The sequence below is a fragment of the Mixia osmundae genome (genome assembly GCF_000708205.1).
Source record: "Mixia osmundae IAM 14324 unplaced genomic scaffold scaffold_1, whole genome shotgun sequence".
NCBI lineage: Eukaryota > Fungi > Basidiomycota > Mixiomycetes > Mixiales > Mixiaceae > Mixia > Mixia osmundae.
Window position 1 is genome coordinate 873479 of NW_014575563.1, and position 25080 is coordinate 898558.

The window sequence follows — 25080 nt, forward strand, 5'->3', positions numbered from 1 at the left end:
ATGAGTCGCTATGAAGCTACGAGCACTCGCTCCATAGCGCTAGTAGCGCATGTGGATCATGGCAAATCATCGTATGCAGACAGCCTGCTGGCCTCGAATGGCATCATTTCGACTCGTCTGGCTGGATCGATTCGGTACCTTGACAGTCGAGAGGATGAGCAGGAGAAAGGCATCACAATGGAGAGCTCTGCCGTTTCACTCAAGTACAAAGTCATGCGCAAAATAGCAGGCCAGGGTCCGCGCTGATGGTGCTTCAAGCTGAATCAGCTGACTGTGCACCGTTGCAGATGCACCCGTAGAGGAGTCATTTCTGATCAATCTCATCGATTCGCCGGGCCACATCGACTTCAGCTCCGAAGTAGCAGCTGCACTGAGAGTCACCGATGGCGCTCTCGTACTCGTGGATGCCGTCGAGGGCGTTTGTACGCAGACTATCACGGTTTTGCGTCAGGTCTGGCTCGAACGCTTACGGCCCATCCTCGTCATCAATAAGATGGACAGACTGATCACGGAACTCAAGCTAGCGCCCATAGAAGCTCACCACCATCTCTTTCAGCTTGTCGAGCAAGTCAACGCAGTCATTGGTTCCTTGTATGCGGACGACCGGCAAGGCAGCGATGCGCAGTGGCGAGAGTCGCGAGAGGCGCGCTTGCGCGAAAAGACTGAGCGAGCGCAAGAAGTTGCAATGTCCGGTGCGAACGAAGCCCCTACCACGGAGGATGATGGCGTCGACGAGGCTGAGCCTGCAGGAGATGACGAGGAAGACACCTATTTCGCGCCAGAAAATGGCAATGTCATCTTTGCCAGTGCAATCGATGGATGGGCGTTTCGGATAGCAACATTCGCGCACATACATGCCGTGCGCTTGGGCATACAGGAAACAAAGCTGCGAAAAGTACTCTGGGGCGACTTTTTCCTCGATCCCAAGTCAAAGCGGGTCCTGTCTCGCAAACACCTCGGCCAGCGCAATCTCAAGCCCATGTTCGTTCAATTTGTTCTAGAGAACATTTGGTCAATTTATGATAATGTCTCCCTCAATCCCAACGTAGACAAGGTCGGCAAGATTGTGTCTGCGCTCGGACTCAAGATTCGTCCCATGGATTTGAAGTCGAAAGATTCACGAAATCTGCTGGTTGCAATTTTCTCGCAATGGCTTCCTTTGGCATCTTGTACATTCAGAGCCGTCGTAGAACAAATTCCGGGCCCATCCGACGCTCAATCGGTCCGCCTGCCCAGAGTATTGCATCCCGAACTCCCGGTCACAAGTAAAAAGGTCGAGCCGAAGAACGATTTAGAACGCGCGTTGTACAGCGCCGATCGATCTTCGCCACACACCGTTGTCTACGTCAGCAAGATGTTCTCGGTCGCTACCGCGAGCCTGCCCCAATATCAACGGCGGCAGCTTACCGCTGAGGAGATGCGCGATCGAGGACGACAGAGCCGGGCTGACGGTCTACAAAGTAGCACTGGTATTGTTCAGGCCGACGGCGGTTCTGATGCACTCTCAAGGAAGATCAATGAAGCGGAGCCAGAAGAGCCGATACCAGCCAACGCAGAGACACTTATAGGCTTTGCTCGTGTGTTTTCTGGCGAGATCAGTCTTGGGCAAGAGCTGTTTGCCGTAATGCCCAAATACACAACACGATTGCCTGCCAGTGAGCCCACAAACGCAAAGCATATCACCACAGTACGAGTTGACAGGTTGTACATGCTCATGGGCCGAGAGCTTGTTGTGGTGGATAAGGTACCCGCAGGGCATGTCGTTGGCATCGGCGGTCTCGAAGGCAAGGTGACACGCAACGCCACGCTTTGTGCGCACATCGACTCGACCCCCAATCTGAGCGATGGCGATGTCACAAACAATGCGCTGGTCAACCTGACCGGCCGCACGTTGACTGTGAGTGGCCGCTTGACCTTAAGCGCCCATGCTAAGGCTTCATCAACAGTCTGCGCCTATTGTCCGAGTTGCTCTTGAGCCGTGCAATCCGGCAGAAATGCCTAAGCTTATCGAAGGTCTGAAATTGCTGAACCAGGCCGATCCAGCTGTCGAGACGCTCTTGCAAGAAACGGGCGAGCATGTCATTTTGACTGCAGGCGAGCTGCATCTGGAGGTGCGCGCGCAGTCTGTCGGCTTTTTTTGAAGGTGCTGATCCGAACACCGTGCTCAGAGATGCTTGCGCGATCTGCGAGAGCGATTTGCAAAGATTGCTATTCAGGCATCGCCACCGATCGTGCCTTTCCGTGAAACAGCAGTCAAAGGATCCGGTATGTATTCCGTCTGCTCTGTGCGGCTTTTGACGCTGAATCACGCGCGACAGATATGGCGCCAACAAAGACGAAGGATGCACCGCGGGGCACGATCGAGACGACCGTTGCAGAGGGCCTTGTCAAGCTTGTAAGCCGCGCAAGACCACTACCTCGCGCGGTCGCAGATTTTCTTGCCGCCAATGCGCCATCTATACGCCTGCTATACGACGCGACGCCTGACGAGCAGCGTTCGACGGACTCTGATCGACCGCTCGATGCTCGTCCACAATTACAGCCCGATGTCTTCTGGAAAAGGCTGGATACTCTGTTCGAAGCGGCTGGCAAAGAGTGGATTGGCGCAAGCGACCGTGTTTGGTCTTTTGGCCCGCGTCGTATCGGCGCAAACATACTATTTGACGAGACTGGCGGCTCCGGAAGATCGTGAGTTTGGCGCTGCGATAAATGTGGAAGAGCAGCTTATAGTCTTGCAGTCTGCGCAAGCGCCTACCCTCCGAGGTGAACGGGTCGACAAAGGATGACGATGCACATTTGTTCGACGATGCAATAGAGACTGCTTTCCAGCTCTCAACACTGCGAGGGCCTCTTTGCGCTGAACCTATCACCGACATGGCGTTCTCGCTTACGTCGATCTCTTTCGACGAGACTCAAGCCTCCGAAGGTACAGTCGTTCGAACTGATGGCTCGTCAGGGCTAATCTCCATCTCAGTGCGCTCGAAGCTGTCCCAGCTTACCGGCAGCATGATCAGTGCATCCCAAGACGCATTCAAACAAGGCTTGCTCGACTGGTCGCCACGTCTCCTGCTTGCAGTCTATTCTTGTGACATACAAGCTACTGCTGAGGTCCTCGGGAAAGTCTATGGCGTCCTTGCAAAGCGAAGGGGTCGGATCACTTTGGAAGAGATCAAAGAGGGCACCTCATACTTTACTATCGCGTCACTGCTGCCCGTCGTCGAAAGTTTCGGTTTCGCGGATGGTCAGTCCCTAGCTACTGACCTTTCGAGAAGACTAAGTAGAGGCTTCAGAGATCCGCAAACGCACGTCGGGTGCCGCGAGCCCGCAGCTGGTCTTCTACGGGTGGGTCGGTCGGTGAACTGCGTGATAACTGATTGACAATGCTGCGCAGATTTGAGATGCTCGACATTGATCCCTTCTGGGTGCCCTCGACCGAGGAGGAACTGGAAGATCTCGGCGAAAAATCAGATCGCGAGAATGTGGCGAAGAAGTACATGGACGCCGTTCGAGCGCGCAAGGTGGTTCAAATCCAATATCGCTAGCCTAAATTACTGATATGAGAGTGCAGGGTATGTTTGTGGAGCGGAAGATCGTCGAGCACGCCGACAAGCAACGGACATTGAAACGATAATGTATGCCACGTCATCAATGCATTCCGTGAGATTTTGTCATCCGGTTCGGGCGCGTGTGGCAATGTCATCGTGAAGCATCGAGGCCAACAAGCGACCAGTCCTTGAACAGATTATAGGCCACCCCGCGCTTGTCTAGTCGCGGACATACCTGCGCATAGACAAGCAGCCAATCATCAGACGCGATATGGGAGCTGTGGACAGCACGGCGCCCGGACCTCGAAAAGTCAACAAACGACAGAGAATCTTTCTGGCGGCTGATGTAGCCAAGCATGCACGACCGGGCGACTGCTGGGTCACCCGTCAGGGCAAGGTATACAATGTGACGAGCTTCGTAGAGGATCATCCAGTCAGTCTTTTCCGAATTTGATCCCGAGTGTATCTCCATGCTGACCAAAAGTATGGGACGTTTGCAGGGTGGCGATGATCTGATACTGGGCTGGGCAGGCAAGGATGTCGAGCAAGTGATGAACGATCCCGTCGAGCACAGCCACTCTGATTCGGCGTTCGAGATGATGGAAGAGTACCAAGTGGGCATCATCGGCACGGAGGAAACCATCGTCAAGGCAGACTTTGAGATGGTCGGCGACGAGTATCACCCTGACGAGACTTCTGTAGAGCAAGACTATGCGAAGAACCAGTTTCTCGACCTCAAGGAGCCTTTGCTCATGCAGGTCCTGCAATCCAACTGGAGCAAGTCATTCTACCTGCAACAGGTCCATCAGCCCAGGCATCTCTCCGAGCCTGCGCGATTGTTCGGACCGTGGTATCTCGAGATGCTCACGAGGACGCAATGGTTCGTTGTACCCATCTTCTGGCTCCCAATCGCAGCCTACCTGTTTGCGCAATCATTCGCCCAACAGCAAGGCACATCATTGCCCGAGGCAGCTCTGTCGAACAATCTGCTCACAGTAGCAGCCGGTATCAGATCAGATATGGTCGTGGGAGCCATGTCTGCCTTTGCAATCGGTGTCTTCCTCTGGACGATACTAGAATACACGCTCCATCGGTTCTTATTCCACGTCGATGACGCGCTTCCGGATCACCCAATCTTCCTGACGTTGCACTTTTTATTGCACGGCATCCACCACTACTTGCCGATGGACCGACTGCGACTGGTCATGCCGCCGACACTGTTTGGCGCGCTACAATGGCCTTTTACGCGATTAGCTTACAGGCTTCTGCCGACCTGGTTCGCCAATGCGGGCATTGCTGGTGCGTTTGTCAGCTATGTCGGCTACGACATGTGCCACTATGCGCTTCATCATACAAAGTAAGTTCCCCTCACAATCTCGATGGTCAAGTGTTGACCAACATCATCTGCAGGCTGCCTCAGTATCTCAAGACGATGAAGACATATCACATGTATCATCACTGTAAGTACCATCACCCGGCAGCAAGCCATCCAGCTCACTCGAATTTGTGCAGACAAGAACCCCGATCTTGGCTTTGGCGTCACGAGCAAGATATGGGATTATGCCTTCGGCACGCGACTCGACATCTGATTGCCGCGCGACCAGCCGTCTGTGACGCTTGTACTCCTGATGTCCATAGATACCCTAGCAAGCCATTTGTACACCTCTAATCTGCATCCTTCGCATCTCCCCTGGCCATGTCGCGTTCGCGTCCTTGCTCTGGAGACTTTGACCGAGCCGCCAAGGCCGTATGGCTGCCTTGCCGCCTGGCCTGGGGCCAGACAATGCGACGATTGATGCACTGCTCAAGGCGCATCGGTCCATCCTCACTACAATGGATCAGATTGCGACACTTCAGTTGCAACTCCAATGGGGTGTCGAACAAGATCTCATCATGCCGTGGTTCGTAGTGTCCGATTGTGCGGCGGTACAGCCATCTGAGCGATCAGGACAATAGGCAGGAGATGATGACGACGTACAGTAGCATCATCTCCTCGGCTCATTCGATCTCGCAGCGACTTGTGATGCCCCCTCCGCCGTTGCCCACAGCTCCCGCCAATGCATACGAGCGAAAACAGCAGCAAGACAAGCATATAGTAGCAAGCAAACGATCTCTGGGAAGAGTGGTCGTCCATCCTGCCATTGCCCTAGAGCAAGACAACGAGTGGATCTCTGGACTGCTTACGCGCACCAAGCTCGTACGTCTGCGTGATTCTCGCCTCACTTCACTGATCAGCTGTGAAGGACTTGGCTCATGAAGCCAGGGAGACGGCACATCTGCACCGGCTTGGGCTCGTGCCGGACGCAAGAGAGATCGCACCGGATGACCTGTCGCGGATCCAGTCCTTGCAAGCCTCGCACGACAGCCTCGCCCTGTGGGCCTCTGAGCTCATCAACGGAAGAGCAGAGTATCGTGATGCACTAGACGAAGAGACGATACATGCAGCCTTGCCTGGACTCAAAGATCGCGACGCAGACGATGGCGAAGAGTATGACTGGAAGTTGCGCGTCTCGCTGGATGCAGAAGCAGATGAAGCAGATGCAGATAGCGATATACATACACCAAAGACGACAGATGAGGAGGAGGATGTGCAGATGATCGATGCTGCAGATGGCAAGGCTATTGCCCGCGGACCGCCACCAAGCATTGGCGAATGGGCAGTTTTCATGTCGACTGGTCGCTTGCCCGACAGCCTGACAGCCAGCTGATCTTACGTGTGCCATCTCCAAGCCAGACGATCAACAGCCTGGCTTGCTCGTGCTCGGAAGATCAGCGTCGTTTCACTCGACTTGATGATGCCCGCCCTTGCAGAAGCCTACCGTTTCGAGCAGACTGCAGCTAAAGGCTCAGTACACTGCCGGGGTCACACAAAACATCGCATGCTAGCAAGAGTCAGGCCTAGTGGTTCACACAGATGCAATGCATTGAGATGGTCATGCTAGGGTCGTTAGTGTCCTTTTCATCTTGTTCTAGCTGGTGCTCGTTGTGTTGGGCGCTGAAGTCCAGTAGACGAGGTTGTCGATGATGATAGTCAAGGAAGCGTCTGTCGTCTTGAACGCAACGTGCTCCAGTCCTGTACAACCATCAGCATCTCTGAATCTAGCGCGAGAACAGTGCGTGCCTTCGAAGAGTCCGGCGTCGTTAGAATTCACGCTAAAAGTGTATTGCGTGCCGGGAACGATGACACCGGTGTCGGGATCGCCGAGTCTGACGGAGTAGACGGGCGAGCTGTCCGAGCCGCCGGGCTTGATGGCATTGACGGTGGTAGCACTCGTAGGCGCAGAGACACCATAATTGAAGGATTTCAGATCCTGCCCAGCGCGATTAGCCCGGTTCACATGAAATTGCCATAGCTGAAGATACCCAAGTGTAGCCGTTTGTGGCGTAGATGCGAGCGAGAGGACGACCCGGGCAAGAGACTGGGGGTCCTTGGATGGCTTGTCCACTTGCCCATGGGCTTGCAATGACTGCCCATTGAGAGCCGGCATCGCCTGTTGTGCCATAGTCCAAAAAGGACAGACCCTCTTCGTAATGGGGAACAATGCCGACGGTTGAGCCATCGCAACTGGTGATCATCTCCGGCTTGACACTGTCGAAGCTGTCCTCGTAGAAGACGCCGTTATCCTGTCTGACCGTGGGAGGTGTCGGTGCAGCGAGAGTACTGGCAGTCATGGCGCCCACGAGGGCAACGGAGAGCATATTGAAGATCATCTTGGTCAGATTTGCTTTGTGTGTTGCGAGGGGGTTGCGAGTGAGGTGCGAATTGCTGAGCGTCGTAAGCGAGTCGAGTGAGTTGCTGAGCATGGAGACGAAACGGCCAGTCTTTTATACCTTCGAAAGGCCACGGAGGCGGTGAGGAGAAACGCATGCTCGACGAGTTCGATGACTCAAGGCTGTGTCGGAGGGAGGATGCAGGCCGCGGTTTTGAGTCATCGCATCAAGCGCATGTTCGACGGGGCATACGCTAGCGTTCGGAAGCGTGGCAAAACTTTGGGAGCTGTGAAGATCGCCACGCGCGTTGGCGCACGTGTTGGCGTTGACAAGTCAACTCCACGGAAAATCATCGCATCATGTGCGATCCTTGCATGCTCTCTCGTTCTCTACAGTGTTACGACAATGCGCTGTCTATTGTCTAGGTGTACGTCATACAGGTAGCGGAGACCAGCAAACCGCATATCGGCGCCTCCGCTGTCTCGGCCTCATTCCTCGCACTTTACGCACGAGTCGCAAGAGACGACAGCTACTGGGCTGTGTCGTCATTCCTCGCTTGGTCCAGCGTCGTCTGGCTCGGCTCTGCTGCTACTGCAAAGTCATCTGGACTAGTTGTCTTTGCGAGCGCTGTATCAGCATGACCGTTGGGTATCGCGTCGATTTTCTCGTCGGCTTTGGAATCCTCCGCGAGCTCTGGCGCAAATCGAGCGATATCGGCACGACGTCGCTCCGCTCTGCCCTCCAGCCAAGGGCCCCTTGACGACAGACTGCAGCCCTCTTTGCAGTTGCATGCTCCGCCGAGCGTGCTGGGCAGCTGTTCCGCGTCAATGTACTTGAGCAACGTCGAGGCATAGTCTGTGCCGAGGATGTTGACTTTCTCTTGCGTCTCCTTGCTGAGCCAGGGCTTCATGACACCCCATACGTCTGTGCGGTCCAGTGAGTGACCGCGCGAGATGGCGTAAACGCGACATACATGTGAAGCTCGACGGCGCATTGACAATATAGAGACGGCCAAGTCCTTCTGGATAGTAGTCCTGCGCGAGACCGAAGCTACGCTTGGCGAGCGCTTTGACCTGCCAGAATTGACCGAGAGTGAAGCCCTTGAGATCAACTATTGACACGTTGCCATCCAGATCCCTGCCGCCCGCTGCCTTGACACTCGCCGGTAGCACTTCTCGCGTGAGTGATTCCGCGTTCAGACAGACGCTCTTCCAGTGATACTCTGGCGTCTCGACAGCTTGTAGCTTGGCTACATCAAAGTTGCCAAAGGCTTGTATGTTGAGCGGACGTCCCTCGCGATCTACGCCATGAAAGAACATGGGCCAGTACTGCATGATCTCTGTTCGCTTGTCAAAGTCGAAAGGGTCCATTCTGACATAGAGCTGATCGATGGTGAGGCCTTCGCCGCAAGGATCCTTTCGCCACGCTTGCGCCTTGGCGAACAAAGCTTTGCTTTTCGGCAGGTCAAATTTGCGAGCACGCAGGTAGCGCAAGAGCGCAGCATCGTCGGTGCCTATCGTGTCGCCATCGTGTAGGATGCCATCATCGTGTAGCGCTTTGCGAAAGGAATCCAACGTTTCCTTTTGCTGCGAAGTCAGGTTGCTCTTGAAGCCCGATCTTGACACGGTCTCCGTGACCATGACGATATCCCCCGAAGGCTGTCCGCCCTCGTGCTATGCGTACGCGAGACTCGACAGGTCTGACCGCTCAGCGCTCAACGCCGAAACACTGAACACGTCGCGCGAATTAGACAAAGACCGAGGGGAGGCGTCGCCGCGTGGCTTGCCTCGCCATGCGCTCTTCCCGAGGGAAAGCCTCGACTCTGTCGGTCTTGATTTTGACGTGTAGCAAACATCAAGCAGCAGCACAGGCTGGTCAGGACTGATCGATCCGCTTTACTAACATCTTGCTTCTGGCTCAGACGACACTACATCGCTGCTGCGCCGGTCACGCCCGCGATTGCCGAATCGAATTTGTTTTGCGCCGGAGGAGAGGCGCAGGGTCTGCTCGCAAAAGGACTTCCATCAAGGGCCTCCGTCAGAAGAACATCGAGCGAGCAGTCACAGGCACTCGGTCGAATGACAGTATCCCTGACAGAGGCATACGCGAGCCTGCAACACTAAAGCCGACAGTCGTGACACCGATAGAACCGCTGTCAACATCAACAGAAGCGCCTCGCGACAAGCTCTCACAGAGAGGTCACAGAGCAACCCCCGCGAAGCGCTGACGACGTTTTGACACGATAGGCCCCCAGCTGACTGTTGATATACACGCACAGCAGTGCGTCACGCTCGTTCGTGCGCGCGTCACCCGCAGGCACTGACCAAGCCCTGCCCACAGTCTGACTTGCCCGTAACTCACACGAATATGAATCATTAGTCACTCGAGGCACACGTCTACACATTCATTCCACTGCTGGGCATTCACTCGGTACATCATCATGGCAGATCTGATCATGCGGGATCAGCCAGGCCCTTCTGGAGATAGGCAGAGTGCACTCGCGCACGGCGAAGCAGGCATGACTGACGCAAGCCAATATGCAACAAGCCGCCCCTTATCACCTGCGACTCAGTTATGCCAAGCCGGCTCTGTCTCCAGGGTGGGGGCCTCGACAGGCTTGATGGGACCTCCTTCACTACCCTTCACAAGCAGCAATCTGAGTCTATTCTCCTCACGCGCTGGCAGCAGCCAATTTGGCAAAGTACAGTCTCGCTCGCTGCCTGCCTCGCCCAACCCGGGCCGACCAACGCGACCAAACTCCCTGTCCGCACACAGTTCGCCGGTGACGCAGGCGTCTGGCGAATTTGGCTTGTCCTCTTCTTTCCCATCACGCCAAACAGGCACGGCAGGCTTAGTTCTGTTTGCGTCCGTACCCGCCAGTCCTGCTACCGGCAGCTCACCGTCCATGCCATCAGTATCTTATCAGTCGGCTTTACCGCCTGCGATCGCTGGCGACGCCGCCGCTTGCATGCCTCCGCCCGAACCTCGATCTCAGAGTGCGAGGCTGTCACAACCGCCAACCTCGCCCATGCAGAGCATGAACTCTCCCGTCAGCGACCGTGATCTTTTCAAGGCACCTCAGAGCCCTATGACTTCTCGAGTCCATACCTCTCGCGCCTCCCCTTTCACTGCGCCCAATTTCAATGCTCAGGTCTCCGGTCCTCATTCGAGCTATATGAGCGGGACGCGGGGCGAAACTGCACTGAAGAGCCCAGTGCCAGTCAGGCCGCCTCTAGAATCAGTCAGCTCAATTGTTGCGGAGCATCTCGATGATGGATCTAGAGCAACTCCGCCGCCTTTCCTGGGTCTGTCAACCCATCGAGGTCCGTCATCGAGCAGTTCGATGTCGACTGCATCGTTCGCGACGACGAGCTCGGCGCAGTCATCAGATTCCTTGCGATCGCACTCATCAGCGTCGACTGCTGCCACGTCCTTGTCTAGCTCGAGCATACCTACCTTTAACGATCTCAAGTTGGAGCAAATGCCTTTGGACACGCCCAATGACAGCTTGGCGCCTATCGAGAGCCCAGAGATCCCGCGAGCCGTCTCACCTGCGACGTCGCTAGCCAGTGCAACTTCAAAGAGTGAACCTCAAGCATCGACTGACGCTGCCTCGCCGAGCGATCCGCGTCGCAAGCACGCCTGTACTTTCTCAGGCTGTACAAAGGCCTTCACGACGTACGCTTCGCAGATCTTAATCACTTGTGTGACTGACGTTCGCGCAGATCTGGACATCTCGCAAGACATAGCCGCATTCACACGGGCGAAAAGCGGTACGAGTGCCTCTTACCCGGCTGCGGCGCTCGCTTCTCCCGTCAGGACAACATGCTGCAACAGTGAGCCTATCATAAAATGTGCTACTGAGTGTGCTGATTGTATTCCGTAGCTATCGCACCCATCTGACCGGCAAAGCGAGGCGCACGTCGTCGCACAATCGCGCGCTAGCAGCTGCTGCCAAATCAGCTGCCCCGCCAATGGGTCACTATGACATGAATTACAGCCACATGTCCAATCCGAGCCTGCCGATGCTGGAGCCGTCCAGCAATCTGGCGCCGATGCCTCAGTTCTATGGATCGACCGGACCTGAGGGGAGCTTACCGCCGCTACTCGGTCGACCCATTCCACCCATGTACGATACTCCCATGGACACACGTCAAGACGCATTGCCACCTGTATTCAACGACATGGGCTACCCGACTCGTCTCAACCTACCCAGTACCTCTCACTTTGCCGTGCACCAGCTTCTTACCGAGCCAGAGCGCAAGCGATCGCCAATACCCGCTGCCAACTCTCCTTATCTCGATCAGAGCGGTTTTGGCGGTCCTTATGGCTACAGCGCTGCTCTAAACAACCAGCAAGCTCAACAATATCTCCGTCAAGTCGAGCCTATGACTTCGGCAGATCACCTGTACGATCGACCGCGGCAATACTACGATCATCAGAATTTGCCTCTTGTCCCGCCACCCCATTCACAGAGCCCAGGCGAATTTTCGCGAACGACAGATCCGATGCGGTACGCTTACGATCCTAGACACCAACAAGGGCAAGGGCTCGGCGGTGCGATCCGATGACGAGCATGACCGCCGCAAGGGTGTAGCCCACACAGAGTGTAAAAGTAGCGTAATTTTCGGGTTTCTAGCGTTCCTTTCATTTTGCTCAAGGTCGTGTACTGTTGCACCAAAAGATGACCAAGACTTGTACAATGTGCAAAATTTCAACAACCGCTGCAGCGTCACGCGTGAGCATTAAGAGTGTGCAATAGACAAGCGGAGCAAAGACTGCAACAGATTTTAATTATTCTTAGACAAGGTGACAAAGTAGAAATTCGGAAGGTCCAGAAAAAAGCAAGAAAATTAGAGCTGCGAAAGCTGAGCATATTGCGATGCAGTGCGGATGCCATTCTCCTGGCCATCGTCGATATCTTCGATGATGGGCTGAGGCTGGCTCGAAGTTGAGGTAGACGTGTGGGGCGTTGACATGCCATTGCCCATGGGCAAGAAGAGCACCTGGTGCAGAACGATCAGCCAGAGCCTGCTTATAACATCAATTCGTACCTTGGTGTTTGCCGTGCGCGCAATAGACTGGTATGCTTCAAGTTGACGGATCTGCAGGGCAGCTTGCGAGTTGAGGATATCGGCAGCCTCGCGCATGAGCTTCGCAGCATCGACCTCTGCCTTGGCAGCGATGACTTTGCTTTCACCGATGCGCTTAGCGGCAGCGGCGGAAGAGAGCGACTGCTGTAGATCGGCAGAAAAGTGAATATCCTTGATGAGGAGCGATAGACAGACGAGACCCCAGGTCTCGCTGACTGCATCGACGAGCTCGGATACTTCGTTGGCGACGGCCTCGCGCTCGGTTATCATGCTTTGCAGTGTGCGGCCACCGGCGATCTGGCGCAAGGTCGTCTGGGCGCGTTCGATGAGCGCGTTGCGCACATTCGCCACAGAGAATGTCGCGACGTAAGGATTGTTGATGTGGAAGTAGAGCACGCTGTCGATCTCGATATTGACAGAGTCGTATGTAGTGACGGTCTGCCTTGGGATGTTGAGCAACTGGACACGGATATCGACAATGTTGATAGACTCGGTCATCGGGTTGACCTTGACAAGACCGGGATCGACAGAGCGATAGAACTTGCCGAAGCGCGAGACGAGTGCGACGGTTCCCCTGCAAACATGTGAGCCTACGCCTGAGAACGAGCTGGCCCACATACTGCTGTACGTTGACGTAGGGATTCGGGCAACAGAAGCAGATAGGGATGGCTCCGAGGGATCCCATCATAGATCCCAGGCAGCTCACGAACGAGCCATATGCTCCATGATCGGTGTGTTCGTCTGCCATGACCTGCGCATAGCTCTGCTGCATCTCTGATCGCTTGAGGGGCTCGACGACAATCGTGCGATCTTGCGTCTTGACTGCCTGGGCACGTGCCGTCGTTCCTGTCGGGCGTGCAGGCGGAACATCCTCGCCAGATTTGTGCAGCGGCGCTGCCTGTGTCATTTGTTGACCGTTCATTGCCGATTCGTAGATGGAGTGACCTTGTAGCAAGTCGATCGCTGAGCAGGAGGTGTGACAAGCATGCGGCTCCTGATCGGCTATTTTGGGAAATGCCCCGGCGGAGCTTCGCGCGAGGACGTCGATCGACAAAGCTTCGAAGCTCCGAATTCCGAAGGTGGAGCAGCGTCTGATTCGTGCTATGATGCGGCTCTACCTGACCTGCGGCCCTCGAACCCCTCTTGGGCGTCCAAGCCTTCCACATATCTTGCTCTCCGAGACAAACGGCGCAACACGACACAACCTCCTTCGCTGGACGTGATGAATGACGCTCGAATCCCACCAGATTGTGCCGAAATCGGACCAGTGCAAGCCTGTCCCGACTACATGTGCTTCTCCCCCAAACGCGAGAGACGCAAGACAGAGCCTGCTCCTCTGCTCCAGAGCGCGATCGTCCAGTTGTCAGATGAGGATCTCTTTCGCCCTTTCGCAAGCTCAGTCGCTGCGTCCCCCCAGCTTGCTCTGACCAAGTGTACGAGAAGCACCGAGAATCTGAGCGCCAGGACAAGTATGCAAGTTGTAGACTCTCGCTGGCCGGTGCAGAAGCACGCAAAGTCATACGAGCAGCTCAGTCTGTTCAGATCCACCGCAATCGATGCAAACCAAGATGACGAGATCATGGCTATGCCGATCTCGGATCAGCTCACTTGGCCCAGACGCATCGCCTCAAGCGCCAACGTGCAACATGCTCTCGGCCCCTCCCCTCTTCAGCCCGCGTCATCCACGCCCGCAGGTGGGACCCACTGGCAGCCGCCTCGCGTGCTGCATTCCTCACAGTTCCAGCCCGTTTCCGATAAGAGCAAGCTGCCTCCAATCCAGAACACCGGCAACACGGGTCCGCTCGTGGCTCAAGAGGGTGACTGGACGTGCGGCGTCTGTCACTACGTCGTACGCACAGTCCTCATTTAATCTCGTACCAGCTCATGACTATGCAGAATTGGCGCCGTCGAACGATCTGCATGCGCTGTTTCCCTCAGTTCGCAGGCAAAGATGCTGCGCAGCGTTTCATCGTGGCTCAACAGGAAGCTGCCAAGCTGGCAGAAGAGGCAAAGGTTGTGAGCGAAGGTGCTATTGTCCGGCTAGACGACCTAGCAAGTCGTCTCGAGATGGCCACACTCGAGTGGGAGCCCCCACGCTCCATTGCCAGGCGCCATTCGGAGTCGCTTCTCTCGACCGTGCCGCCTCCCGTTTCGGGCAGGACTCGATCTATCACTTCATCAGATCTTCGGAGCTGGTCGAGCGCTCGCAAGCAGAAGCACGCCTAGACCCCTACGCGGTGCACCATCTAATCACTTCACGATCAGAGCACGGAGTCATGGAAAAAGTCGAAGCGGATCAAACAGGAAGGATCGCTGTCCATCTGGCTCGTCCTTGCTCAGCATCGAGATCGTCTGTCGTCGGGCCGCGACTCCTCAACATGTGACAGCAGTACCTCAAGGCGGTCACAATGCACTCTGCACTGTCTTCTTTCGCTAATTGAACGCGTGCCACTTGATACCACTGATAGAGTGTCGCGAACGAAGGGTCTGACTAATTTGACTTGCCTTGACGAGCGTTCTACATGAGTGTCTATTATCAGTCGTACAGTGCGCGCGTAAGATATAGATTGTATCATATCGATCAGTCATCTATCCGTCAGTATATCGTGTCCAGAACTTCAAATAGACATGATGTGAAGGCAAGGCACCAAATCACAATGAGGTCCGATCACTCGTGGGTGATTGAGACAATGCATGATTCAGCTCAGTATAGCGGAACGCAGCCAGTAGCTACAGAGGACGATTCTGCAAGGCACAACACAAGCTGGAGCGCAGCTAGACTCCACTGCCTGCTTGCTCTTGCCCTGCTTGCAGTGCGCAGGCTTTCCTGCGGTAGACGGTCATGGCAGGACACGGAACTCGTCAAAGCGAGACACGGCAATCCACCTGCTGCCCCTTGATGCGAATTATCGACGATCCTTGTTGAGTGCATGCCATCTGGTGACGCACGCACCCGCCGTACGATTGCTGAGCGCGTTTGATAGCTTGCCGGCAGGTCCGTGCGAAGCGAGGAGAGCATCACACGCATCAGCCATGGTCGCCTTGCTTTGTGAATTGGAGAATGCTGCAACCAGCGCTGCATCCTGCGTCTGAGTCCCCATGGAATGGAGGCTGTCGCCTTCTGCGAGCGACATTCGGCGAGTGCTGGCCTTGCACCCGCGGAAGCTTGTTGGGAGCAACGACCGTCAAGAATGGGTCCTCCACGCTGTCACTGACATCGCGCTCGTGTGGCGTTGAAGCTGACCGCGTCTCAGCCAAGCGATCGGGATCCTCCTAAGTCGTTACATAGCCGGCGTCGCTGCTCGGTAAATCGACAGCTTTGGCATCACCTCCTTCGCTCTTCGGCAAATGCTGCTGGGCAGTCCTCTCGTCTTTGTTGGTGACGAGCGCAGGGCGTAAGACAGCCCAACGGCTTCGGAGAGACGCATACGATCGTGCGGCCAATCTTCTCGAAACGGTGCCCTTCTCGCCGTGCCACGTGATGGCACGATCAGCTATCGTCCCTAAAGCTGTTATGCCATCGCGTCGTAGAAGATTGACAGTGTCAAGTAGAGTTTGATCTTCTTCGTTTGTATAGCGTCTGTTAGAAGAGATGCTGTGCCTGCGGGTAGACGTGGCAGGTCTCGTAACTTCTGCAGCTTGAGCGTGTTGCTCATCAACTGAGGGCACTTGCGCAGCCCCCTTCGCAGATGTATCGTCTCGGGGTGATTGTTGCTGTGAGTCGACTGGATGCCTGCGATCAAGTAGCTTGTTGATGGCAGCAGCACATAAAGGATCGCGGCCATCAAGCACGATGGGTACGATCGATTGCCCGGGGTTGAAGCATTGCACGCCTCGCGATAGATGAGACTTCGGTACGAGGATGAGGACCTTGGGCCGGCCGGGCTCGTCGATCTCGTACCGACCGGTGATCGTATAGTCAGGATAAAGCTGAGCAGGCGTCGGCAACTTTATTTCCTCATCTGATTGTCGACTCTGTTTCGATGCTATAGAAGCAGGCGCAGGGCCGGAAGCAAGTGGCATGTCTTCGTCGTCCGAAAGCGAGACAAATGCGACCGGCTGACTCCTGACGACAATAGGTCCATATTCCTCGTCATCACTCTCGACATGCGCATCTTCGCTCTGTATGATCTCAGACTCAACCTGTGCTTCGGCCGATAAACGCGCTTGGCGTTTCTGTCTGGCTTTGAGGAGCGGTTGCAAGTTTGGCAAATAGTCGGGAGCATTACGTCGGCTACGACGGCGCACGATAGGCGCGTCGTCTGCCTTGAAGCTATCGTCCGAGGGGGTCTCCATCTTTGGGCGACGTTGTGAATGCCGCCTGTCTGCCCAGCCTGGTTTGCTAGAGCACATTTCATGAGATTGACACCTGTCGAGCTGACTGACACTCACGCCAGGTCGTCAGCACTGACCAATTCGAGCTCTCCCGTGCTGGGAACAATGCGCAGCTTGCTCGGCCGAGAAGCGCCAGGGAGAGGGGTCCTGTATGTCGTCTCTGAGCGGTTGAGATCAGTACATGACAACGCTGACAGGAGAGCATGCCCTGTAATGACCTTTGGCCATTCGCTGTTCATCCTCGGTGTCGGTTGACGGTGATCGCCGCAGTCTCTTGCGAGCAGGCATGGCCCTCAGCTCTCCCTCTATGTCAGCAGCTGAGCTGTCACTGGCGGTCACTCGGGACTTCGAGGCACGATATTGATGCACGTGACTGATCACTCCGGCTGCCGGGGCCGATGATCTAAAATCTAAAAATTGCCGGCCAGCTGTGCAGGACAGTCGCCACTAGTCTCTGTGTTGTGCGCTCGAGGGCAGAAGACTTGTCAACACCAGCAAGCACAGGTGCTGGCACGAAGAGTTCCAGAAGAGCCGCAGCAGAGATACGCGCATCTGTAAAGCGCACGCACGGGCCTTTCATTCTTTTTATCAGACGGACGTCTGTCGAGCCCTCGGACACGCACATACTGTCAGTGGCTGCTCGCCTGACTTGCACAAAGTCATTCTTCCTAGTACACGCGCTGATCACAGCTCACCAGCAGACACGTCTCAGGCCGCAACACCCTCACGATCCCGATAGTAGATTAACGCTTGGCGGTCTTATCTAGCCTCACCTTGTCCACGACATGGCTACTCGCAACATGGCCCAACACGGCAGCAGGAGTCAGCCCTACGATGGTGTCCGATACCAGCCCGCGCATAATCCTGCAGTGCCAAGAGGCTCTGCTTCCTCCGGCAGTTCGTCCGGCGCAACTTTCCCTGCTGGATCTCACTACGCCGATTTCGAGAAGCAAAGGGGCGCTTCGTCCCCTCAAGCGCTTACTGGCGGTCGTCCACGACAGAAGAAGTGGTATGCTTCCAAGTGGGTAAAGATCGGCTTGCCTTTGCTTTTGATCGCCATCATCATCGGCGCTGTCCTCGGCGGCGTTTTAGGATCGAGAAGGGGTAACAGTTCGTCTTCCGGTAGCGGCTCCGCAGCGTCATCATCCGCTAACGGTTCGCCTTCGACTTCAGGTTCGTCCTCGTCAACAGGATCTGGCTCTTCTTCAGGCGGTAGCCGCTCTTCGGGCACCGGCCAATCTCAGATCGTCGTGCCCTCGCTCGATGCCAACGGTAATCCAGTCTACCCGAGCAAGCAGGCTATCTTTGCCAACCCCTCAGTGCCCACCTACACGACCAATTCGACTCTGCTTTGCTCAGATTCTGCTTTCGCTGCGGGATCCGGACAATCTGGCAATTACCAAGTCCGAGGCGATCACCCTCGCTTGTTCGCGACAGCGACCAAGTGGGACTGTCTCAGATCCAACATTGCCCAGGACGCCTATCTCGCTTATTGGAACGAGACCATCTTTGCCAATGCGACCAAGCTTGCTGCCCTTTCTCCCACCAATTACTCGTCAGTGGCCTGGCCTATCAGATTTAAATGAGCTGATCTTGCTAATTCAGTATCGATGGTGGACTGTCTGGCTCTGGTGTGCTTGACGTAGCGCGCGAGGTCCAGCTCAGACTCAAACACTGGCAAGTGGCCTTTTTCTCGGACATAACCATTCGGCTTACACAGACTGTTGCCTCGCAGGGGCTACGCATGGAAGATGTCAAATGATACCAAGTGGGCAGATCGTGCCTGGCAAGAAGTCCTCGTCGCGTCCGGCAACTCGTCAGATCAGTACTTTGGCAATACCGGCGATAACTGGAATAGCCAACACTTCCTCGACGTCGGCGAGTTCACCGCTGCTTTCGGAATGGCATACGATTGGTTCCACGATGCTTGGACTGCAGAGCAGCTTGATGCTACTATGTGGTCGATCATTACCCTCGGCCTGCAGTACGGTCTCAATTCTTACACAGAATCGACTGGCTATGGCTGGTGGCAGACCACGAATGGGTGCGTTTGCTTTGCATGTAGCATGAACTTCTGCTGATGCATTGCCATGCACAGCAACTGGAACTGTGTCTGCAATGGTGGTCTGACCATTGGCGCTCTTGCCATCCGCTCAGAAGATCCCACGGGCATTGCTGCGCAAGTCCTTGGCTACACTATTCCCAATGCTCAACAGAACTGTGCATTCGGCGTTACATCGGACGGCACATGGTCAGAAACGTCCGACTATTGGTATTTTGGCACGAATGGACACGCACAGATGACGGGTGCCCTCATCACCGCCACCGGATCGGATCAAGAGATGCTCACGAGTAACCCGAACTTCAACAAGACCGGTCTCTTCCATATTTATGGCACTGGCTTCGTACAAAAGTTCAACTACGGCGATTGTGGTCCCAATAAGTATACCGCGACTGCGAACGGCCTGATGCTCTACGGCGATCAGCTCGACATTCCCTTGTACGCGCTCTATCAGCGCGAGCGTCTGGACGCACCGGAACCACTCTCGGTCCTCTACTACAATCCGGAGGTCAATGGCACCTGGTGGAACGGACTGGCGCTCGATCACTATTTCCCAGGCGGAGGCAATGCATGGGCTTCTATGCGATCCACTTGGACAGACCCTACAGGCCTTTATGCGGCTATCAAGGCCGGCAATGCCACTGGTACGTCTTTGCGTATCCGTCATGCTCTGACGCTGAGAAGGTTCGACCTGCAGGACATCAGACTCATCAGGATATTGATGCTGGCGACTTCGTCCTCGAGGCACTCGGTCAGAGATTCTTCGGCGAGCTCTGCCAGGCGCAGTACCTCGCAGATGGCTACTTCTCTTCCGAAGGCGAGAACAGCGAGCGATGGCTTTACTACCGTACACGTACCGAGGGTAGGCTTCTATCCCTACATTCGTATAGCTTCTTGCTGACCTGATGCACTCAGGTCAAAACTCACTGCTTATCGGCGGTCTAAACCAAAACGTCGATGCTCAGCCGCCCACCACTTACGATTCCACAGCGGAAGCACAAGATGTGCTAGAGTACAGCGCACCGTCGACATCGACTGCTTTCTTCACTGCAGATCTCACTGCCACGTACAACGGCACATCCGTCTCTCGCGCGATGCGCATGATCAATGGCCGCCGTCAAGTCTTGCTGCAAGACGAGATTGGCACGATCAACGAAGCTGTGCAATGGCGCGCACACACAAATGCGACCATCAGCATAAGTGGCTCGACGGCAACACTGTCGCTCAATGGCGAGACCATGCAAGCCATCATTCAAAGCCCCTCGGGTGCTTCATGGGGAACCGCGCAACCAGTCAGACTGTCGACTGATCCCGCTCTCCCATCAGACTCGATCAGCCAGGATCTACCAAACCCAGGCGTGACAGTGCTGACGATCGATCTATCAGCAAGCGCAGCATCTGGCGCGACTCTTGCCGTTCTCTTCAATCCTCAGTGGCCTAATTTCAGCTCATACAGCACTCCACCTGTGGTCGCCATCGACCAGTGGAGCTTGACGTCACACAACTAAGCTCGTCGGATCATATTATCGATGAGCGCTATGGACATTGGAACACGCACGTGAAAGCTATATTGTACACTGCATTGGCTTTTTGTCACGCTCGTCATTGTTCGTCATCCTGACATAGAAAGTAATCTGCGCCAACGAGCCTGAGTCCCTTTGCATCCGCCCATTGTATCGCGTTCCAGTGACCGCGAGCCTCTTGCGCGTTGTCAAATTCATTCGCGCTCCATGCGACCGTCGAGGGCTGCGCGAAGAGCAAGAAGCAGTATCTGTGATATGACGTCCTGTGCCCATCGTCAGATGAAGCAGGCCTCCAAGCTGCTACGCCGTACTTTGCAGGTGGATATGGCCCTTCGTAAGGTGTCAGGGCTGTAGATGACATTTGCAAGCGGATACTGTCGTCGTTACTGCTGGTGAGTGCCTCTATGCTCGGCGGCTTGATGTCTTGCTGGAGCCAGTGTCGATATTGTGCATCCCTTGGATCTTCTCTCGAAGGATCATCGGGATCAGTGAGGATGATAGTATACATCGTCTCGCTCTCCCCCGCGTCTTTATCTATCGGCGCAAATTGCAGCTCAGGTTCTCGTTGTGTCTCTGAAGGCTTCAGCTTTGTGCCAGCCTGTACAAACTTGTCACCATAGCGTATGATGAGTGGTACGGATGGCTTGAAGTCGCTCGAGATGCCGAGCGTGTCGAGAATGCCAGCCTGTTTGAGTGTCTCGTTCGAGACTGACGAGACGCCCAGGAGAGGCATGTGACACTGACGACAATGTCGATGATGTGGATAAGTAGCCTTGATGCACAGAGCTGGCCTCTGAGGTGACTGTACCCGATGACGTCGCTCGAGCAAGACGAGCGAGAGACTGTCGGCGCGTTTGGCTTGAGCTCGAATGCCACTTGCCATTCTCGCCGAAGTCTTCTCACATCTGCCTAGCTCGTATTTGCCGTATGTTGGCGCTACACTGGTCGCACTCGCTGTCCTCAGGTCATTTGCATCGTCAGCAAGCTCGGTCAATGCTGCTATCAATTCACTCGACATAGACGACTCTGTCACGCCATTGCACGGCAAGATCGTCATCATCAGCGTAAGCAACCGTACAGAGAGCCTGTCTAGAGCTGAGGAAAGGTGTTCCCAGAATGGCTTCAGTCCGCTCGGCCTCACTCTGGCGCGATTGCTCGCTTTGCGCGGCAGTCAGCTCATCCTGCTGCATTCTGACAAGCCCGACAAAGCAGATGAGGGATCTCAGGCCGAAGGCGATCTTGTCTCGCCTGTCACATTCCAGCTGCTGGCTCTCTTACGAAGTTCGACGCGCAATGAGCGCATCTACGCCGAATACTGCGCGATAGACGATTTGGCAAGCGTGACGACCTTTGCGAGTACTTGGCAGAGCAAGGCTAAGCGAAGGGGCGCCATGGGTGAAGTGCTCGGCTCGGAGAAGATCTGGGCGCTGGTCATGTTACCTGATGCGAGATTGCGGTCTGCCTCTTCATTAAGCATAAGCAACGAGACCGCACGACGAGCAGCCCTCACAGGCAGACTGTCGTTGGTGCAGGCTTTGTTGCCGGCTTTGATCTCACCTGGAGGCCAAGGTGTGTCCGCTATGGGTGATGCGAACGGGCGGGATCCTGTCATTCTGCTGGGCGACCAGAGCACGCGCGCTCGAGTAATCAATGTCGTGTCAGCGTTCTATGCAGCAGGGAGACGCTCGACACTATCTGCTGCTGCAGATACGGATCCTGTTGCATGGTCCAAAGCGATAGATGTAGAGCTTCAAGGCGCTGATCCGCTGCAGCCACGACGATACGAAGGCATTCTCGCACTGGCTAGCATAGCGGCCTTCCGAGAAGCACAGACGAGGATCGCTTCCCTTGCATCCAAAGCACAAGCAAATGTGGATGCGCTTTCCAGCCCTGTCGTGCTCTGCAGTCTCTCGGCTGGTTTGACACGTGGCGACATGGCTCGCATCGCCCTACCAGATGCAGCTCCGTACAGAGGCAAGCTTGTGCTCTATCCGCTACATGTCATCACACGGATATCGAGGCTCATATTGCTCGGGCTGCTCTTTCCTCTTATCTGGTCAATCGGACAAAGTCATGTGGAAGCAGCGCGGCAGATCGAGTGGAGTCTGCTTGCGCCGCTCGCGATCGGCCCTATACCGCTCAAGAAGCCAGCAAAGTACGACAGAGCGGATATCAAGGCTAGAATCTATCCTGGCTCATTCTATCGAGAACTGCATGATCTTGCGTGAGTCTCTCAAGCCATGCCAAGGCAAAACCTGACAGGACAACAGGCCTGCATTCGACGAGCTAGTGCTACCGATTCCGGGCAAGCTTGTGTATGAGCTAGAGCGGCTGAGGGCTTTAGCTAAGCCCAAGACTGCATAATTAATTGCAAGTGTTGTCGCGCAGACGGATGACGGCACGCCGGATATCTTCGCCACTCGGGCTATCGATCATCCGTAGATTGCCGAGGCAGCCAACTTCAACTTCCGCACGCACCAGGTCAGTTGAGACCTTCCTGACAGCTCAGTCATATCCGACTAACGCCTCATTCCCCCGCTCGTAGCACATCCTGCTACCAGTACATCCAGCCATCGCGAAAGCGTGAGTCGCACAACGCCTGAAATCGACGAGCCAGCGCTCACTGTCGCTTGCATTCACTCCTTCTTGTCATCTATACAAACAGTTCACAAACGCAGAACATCAATATGTCGTCACAGAAGCTGCCGCCCGGTGTCCGCATCAACGGTCAGTCAAATACAGCCTGTGGACATGCTCGCAGAGCTCGGCACCATCGAGCTGGAGCTGACGTGACGTTGCAGGCCCGGTCGAGAAGGCGCACGAAGCTATCCTGACTCCAGAGGCTCTGCAATTCCTGGCTGTCCTCCACAGGCCAGTCGCCATACTTTATCAGCCATCAAGGCTGATGGGTCTGATTCGCAGGAATTTCAATCCGACGCGCAAGGCATTGCTGCAGCGTCGTCAGCTCTATCAGGCAACGCTCGACGCCGGCGCCCTGCCCGACTTCTTCCCGGAGACCAAGAGCATTCGCGATGACCCCACTTGGGTCGGCGCTCCGCCAGGTCAGCCTACGCGTTCTGTTTCCAAGCTTTGTGCTGACTCGTCACGCAGCACCCGGCTTGAGAGACCGCCGTGTCGAGATCACTGGACCGGTCGATCGCAAGATGGTCATCAATGCACTGAACTCTGGCGCAGCAACTTACATGGCCGACTATGAAGATTCTAACTCACCGACCTGGCTCAATTGCCTTGATGGTGGGTCACTCGTGCTCTGCTAACCCTGGACATGGATGATGAGAGGTTGTCTACCGTAGGTCAAGTCAACATCCGGGATGCAGTTCGCCGTCAGATCGGCTACAAGGATGCCAAGTCGGGCAAGGAATACAAGCTGAACGACAAGATCGCCACGCTTATCATTCGCGCCCGAGGCTGGCATCTTGACGAGTCGCACATCCTCATCGACGGACAGCCCATGTCGGGCAGCATGTTCGATTTCGGACTGTCCTTCTTCCATAATGCTCACGAGCAAGTCAAGCGCGGTCTCGGCCCCTACTACTACTTGCCAAAGATGGAACACTACCTCGAAGCACGTCTCTGGAACGATATCTTCAACATGTCGCAGGTACATTGCCCACATCGGCTCGCATTTTCCTAGCTCATATTGCCGCGCAGGATTATATTGGCATGCCACGAGGTACCATCCGCGGCACCGTCCTCATCGAGACCATCACTGCTGCTTTCCAGATGGACGAAATCATCTTCGAGCTTCGTCAACATTCGTCTGGTCTCAACTGTGGACGATGGGATTACATCTTCAGCTTCATTCGTGAGTGACAAGCTTGGGGCTCTGTGCCAAGCTGATGACCGCCTGATGACAGGCGCGATGCGCGCGAAGGCTGACTACGTCCTTCCTGACCGCAACAATGTCACGATGACGGTGCCTTTCATGGACGCATACGTTCGTCTGCTAATCAAGACCTGCCACCGACGTCAAGTCGCAGCAATGGGCGGCATGTCGGCTCAGATCCCGATCAAGGATGATCCCAAGGCTAACGAGGTAGCCATGGAGAAGGTCAAGGCCGATAAGCTTCGTGAAGTCCAAGCGGGTCATGACGGCACCTGGGTCGTATGTTTCGCGCCTAGCAGTGATGATCTCGCTTACGCAATCCTGCAGGCACATCCCGCATTGGTCAAGATTGCTCTCGAGATCTTCAACGAGCACATGAAGGGACCTAACCAGTATTATATCCGCCGCGAGGAAGTGCAAGTCACCGCGCTTGACCTGCTCAATAATAATGTGCCTGGCCAGATCACCGAGGCCGGTATCCGAGGCAACGTGTCTGCAGCGCTCAAATATGTCGCCAACTGGACTGCCGGTCTGGGTTGCGTGCCCATCAACTACCTCATGGAGGATGCTGCAACTGCCGAGATCGCACGATCGCAGCTCTGGCATTGGGCTCATCACGGCGCATCGACCGACTCGGGCAAGAAAATCACGGCATCTTATCTCGATGGCATCATCAGCGAGGAAGCCTCAAAGTCGCAAGGACTGGTACCAAAGCATCTTGATGCCGCCAAGCGATATATCTCTCAACAGGTTCACGCAGATGTGCTGTCCACTTTCCTCACCACTGACATGATGCCCCATCTCGATGATCTCGCTGCCCCCACGAGACCCAAGCTATAAGCGTTGTGCACACCACTAGCGAATTTGAATGCATTCTCAGGATTCTGCAACCGAGGCGTGGACTTCTGTGAATTCGAATTGAGCGTGCGTTGGCTCGAAGCTCGAAGCTCGATGACACGCGTCG

At 55.3% G+C, this 25080-nt stretch overlaps 11 protein-coding genes across 11 annotated transcripts; 6 read left to right on the forward strand and 5 right to left on the reverse strand.

The window, feature by feature from the left end:
* Window positions 1-5134, forward strand: L969DRAFT_43736 (uncharacterized protein; the record flags this gene model as incomplete). The annotated part of the gene is made up of 14 exons (XM_014715368.1): window positions 1-235; window positions 288-1897; window positions 1947-2111; window positions 2169-2265; window positions 2319-2688; window positions 2739-2926; window positions 2975-3241; window positions 3291-3342; window positions 3392-3518; window positions 3569-3592; window positions 3769-3978; window positions 4046-4902; window positions 4956-5005; window positions 5058-5134. The coding sequence occupies 14 exons, from the start codon at window positions 1-3 to the stop codon at window positions 5132-5134; spliced, it is 4329 nt and encodes a 1442-aa protein (XP_014570854.1).
* On the forward strand, window positions 5058-6620 carry L969DRAFT_84093 (uncharacterized protein). Its single transcript, XM_014715369.1, has 3 exons — window positions 5058-5446; window positions 5502-5742; window positions 5789-6620. Exons 1-3 carry the CDS (start codon window positions 5295-5297, stop codon window positions 6251-6253), a joined length of 858 nt encoding a protein of 285 aa, XP_014570855.1. The 5' UTR covers window positions 5058-5294; the 3' UTR covers window positions 6254-6620.
* On the reverse strand, window positions 6515-7349 carry L969DRAFT_43576 (uncharacterized protein; the record flags this gene model as incomplete). Its single annotated transcript, XM_014715370.1, has 2 exons — window positions 6515-6856; window positions 6909-7349. The coding sequence occupies 2 exons, from the start codon at window positions 7347-7349 to the stop codon at window positions 6515-6517; spliced, it is 783 nt and encodes a 260-aa protein (XP_014570856.1).
* Window positions 7350-7645: 296 nt separating this feature from the next.
* On the reverse strand, window positions 7646-8896 carry L969DRAFT_42362 (uncharacterized protein; the record flags this gene model as incomplete). Its single annotated transcript, XM_014715371.1, has 3 exons — window positions 7646-7733; window positions 7790-8180; window positions 8230-8896. The coding sequence occupies 3 exons, from the start codon at window positions 8894-8896 to the stop codon at window positions 7646-7648; spliced, it is 1146 nt and encodes a 381-aa protein (XP_014570857.1).
* Window positions 8897-9876: 980 nt separating this feature from the next.
* L969DRAFT_14435 (uncharacterized protein) lies at window positions 9877-11827 on the forward strand (the record flags this gene model as incomplete). Its single annotated transcript, XM_014714889.1, has 3 exons — window positions 9877-10934; window positions 10982-11092; window positions 11143-11827. The coding sequence occupies 3 exons, from the start codon at window positions 9877-9879 to the stop codon at window positions 11825-11827; spliced, it is 1854 nt and encodes a 617-aa protein (XP_014570375.1).
* A 282-nt stretch (window positions 11828-12109) lies between these two features.
* Window positions 12110-13256, reverse strand: L969DRAFT_43410 (uncharacterized protein; the record flags this gene model as incomplete). Its single annotated transcript, XM_014715372.1, has 2 exons — window positions 12110-12923; window positions 12970-13256. 2 exons carry the CDS (start codon window positions 13254-13256, stop codon window positions 12110-12112), a joined length of 1101 nt encoding a protein of 366 aa, XP_014570858.1.
* A 78-nt stretch (window positions 13257-13334) lies between these two features.
* Window positions 13335-14797, forward strand: L969DRAFT_100740 (uncharacterized protein; the record flags this gene model as incomplete). Its single annotated transcript, XM_014715374.1, has 2 exons — window positions 13335-14198; window positions 14246-14797. The coding sequence occupies 2 exons, from the start codon at window positions 13335-13337 to the stop codon at window positions 14573-14575; spliced, it is 1194 nt and encodes a 397-aa protein (XP_014570860.1). The 3' UTR covers window positions 14576-14797.
* A 256-nt stretch (window positions 14798-15053) lies between these two features.
* On the reverse strand, window positions 15054-16988 carry L969DRAFT_100741 (uncharacterized protein; the record flags this gene model as incomplete). Its single annotated transcript, XM_014715375.1, has 4 exons — window positions 16903-16988; window positions 16742-16844; window positions 15635-16691; window positions 15054-15554 (listed from the first exon to the last, which is right to left on the reverse strand). Exons 1-4 carry the CDS (start codon window positions 16970-16972, stop codon window positions 15054-15056), a joined length of 1731 nt encoding a protein of 576 aa, XP_014570861.1. The 5' UTR covers window positions 16973-16988.
* Window positions 16989-17484: 496 nt separating this feature from the next.
* Window positions 17485-20254, forward strand: L969DRAFT_43703 (uncharacterized protein; the record flags this gene model as incomplete). The annotated part of the gene is made up of 6 exons (XM_014715376.1): window positions 17485-18239; window positions 18290-18365; window positions 18436-18728; window positions 18783-19390; window positions 19444-19608; window positions 19662-20254. The coding sequence occupies 6 exons, from the start codon at window positions 17485-17487 to the stop codon at window positions 20252-20254; spliced, it is 2490 nt and encodes an 829-aa protein (XP_014570862.1).
* A 94-nt stretch (window positions 20255-20348) lies between these two features.
* L969DRAFT_69121 (uncharacterized protein) lies at window positions 20349-21002 on the reverse strand (the record flags this gene model as incomplete). The annotated part of the gene is made up of 2 exons (XM_014715377.1): window positions 20349-20532; window positions 20581-21002. 2 exons carry the CDS (start codon window positions 21000-21002, stop codon window positions 20349-20351), a joined length of 606 nt encoding a protein of 201 aa, XP_014570863.1.
* Window positions 21003-21138: 136 nt separating this feature from the next.
* L969DRAFT_44419 (uncharacterized protein) lies at window positions 21139-24956 on the forward strand (the record flags this gene model as incomplete). Its single annotated transcript, XM_014715378.1, has 12 exons — window positions 21139-21333; window positions 21385-22493; window positions 22540-22582; window positions 22712-22750; window positions 22815-22852; window positions 22935-22996; window positions 23071-23331; window positions 23381-23524; window positions 23584-23891; window positions 23942-24095; window positions 24148-24395; window positions 24444-24956. The coding sequence occupies 12 exons, from the start codon at window positions 21139-21141 to the stop codon at window positions 24954-24956; spliced, it is 3114 nt and encodes a 1037-aa protein (XP_014570864.1).
* Window positions 24957-25080: the final 124 nt, after the last annotated feature.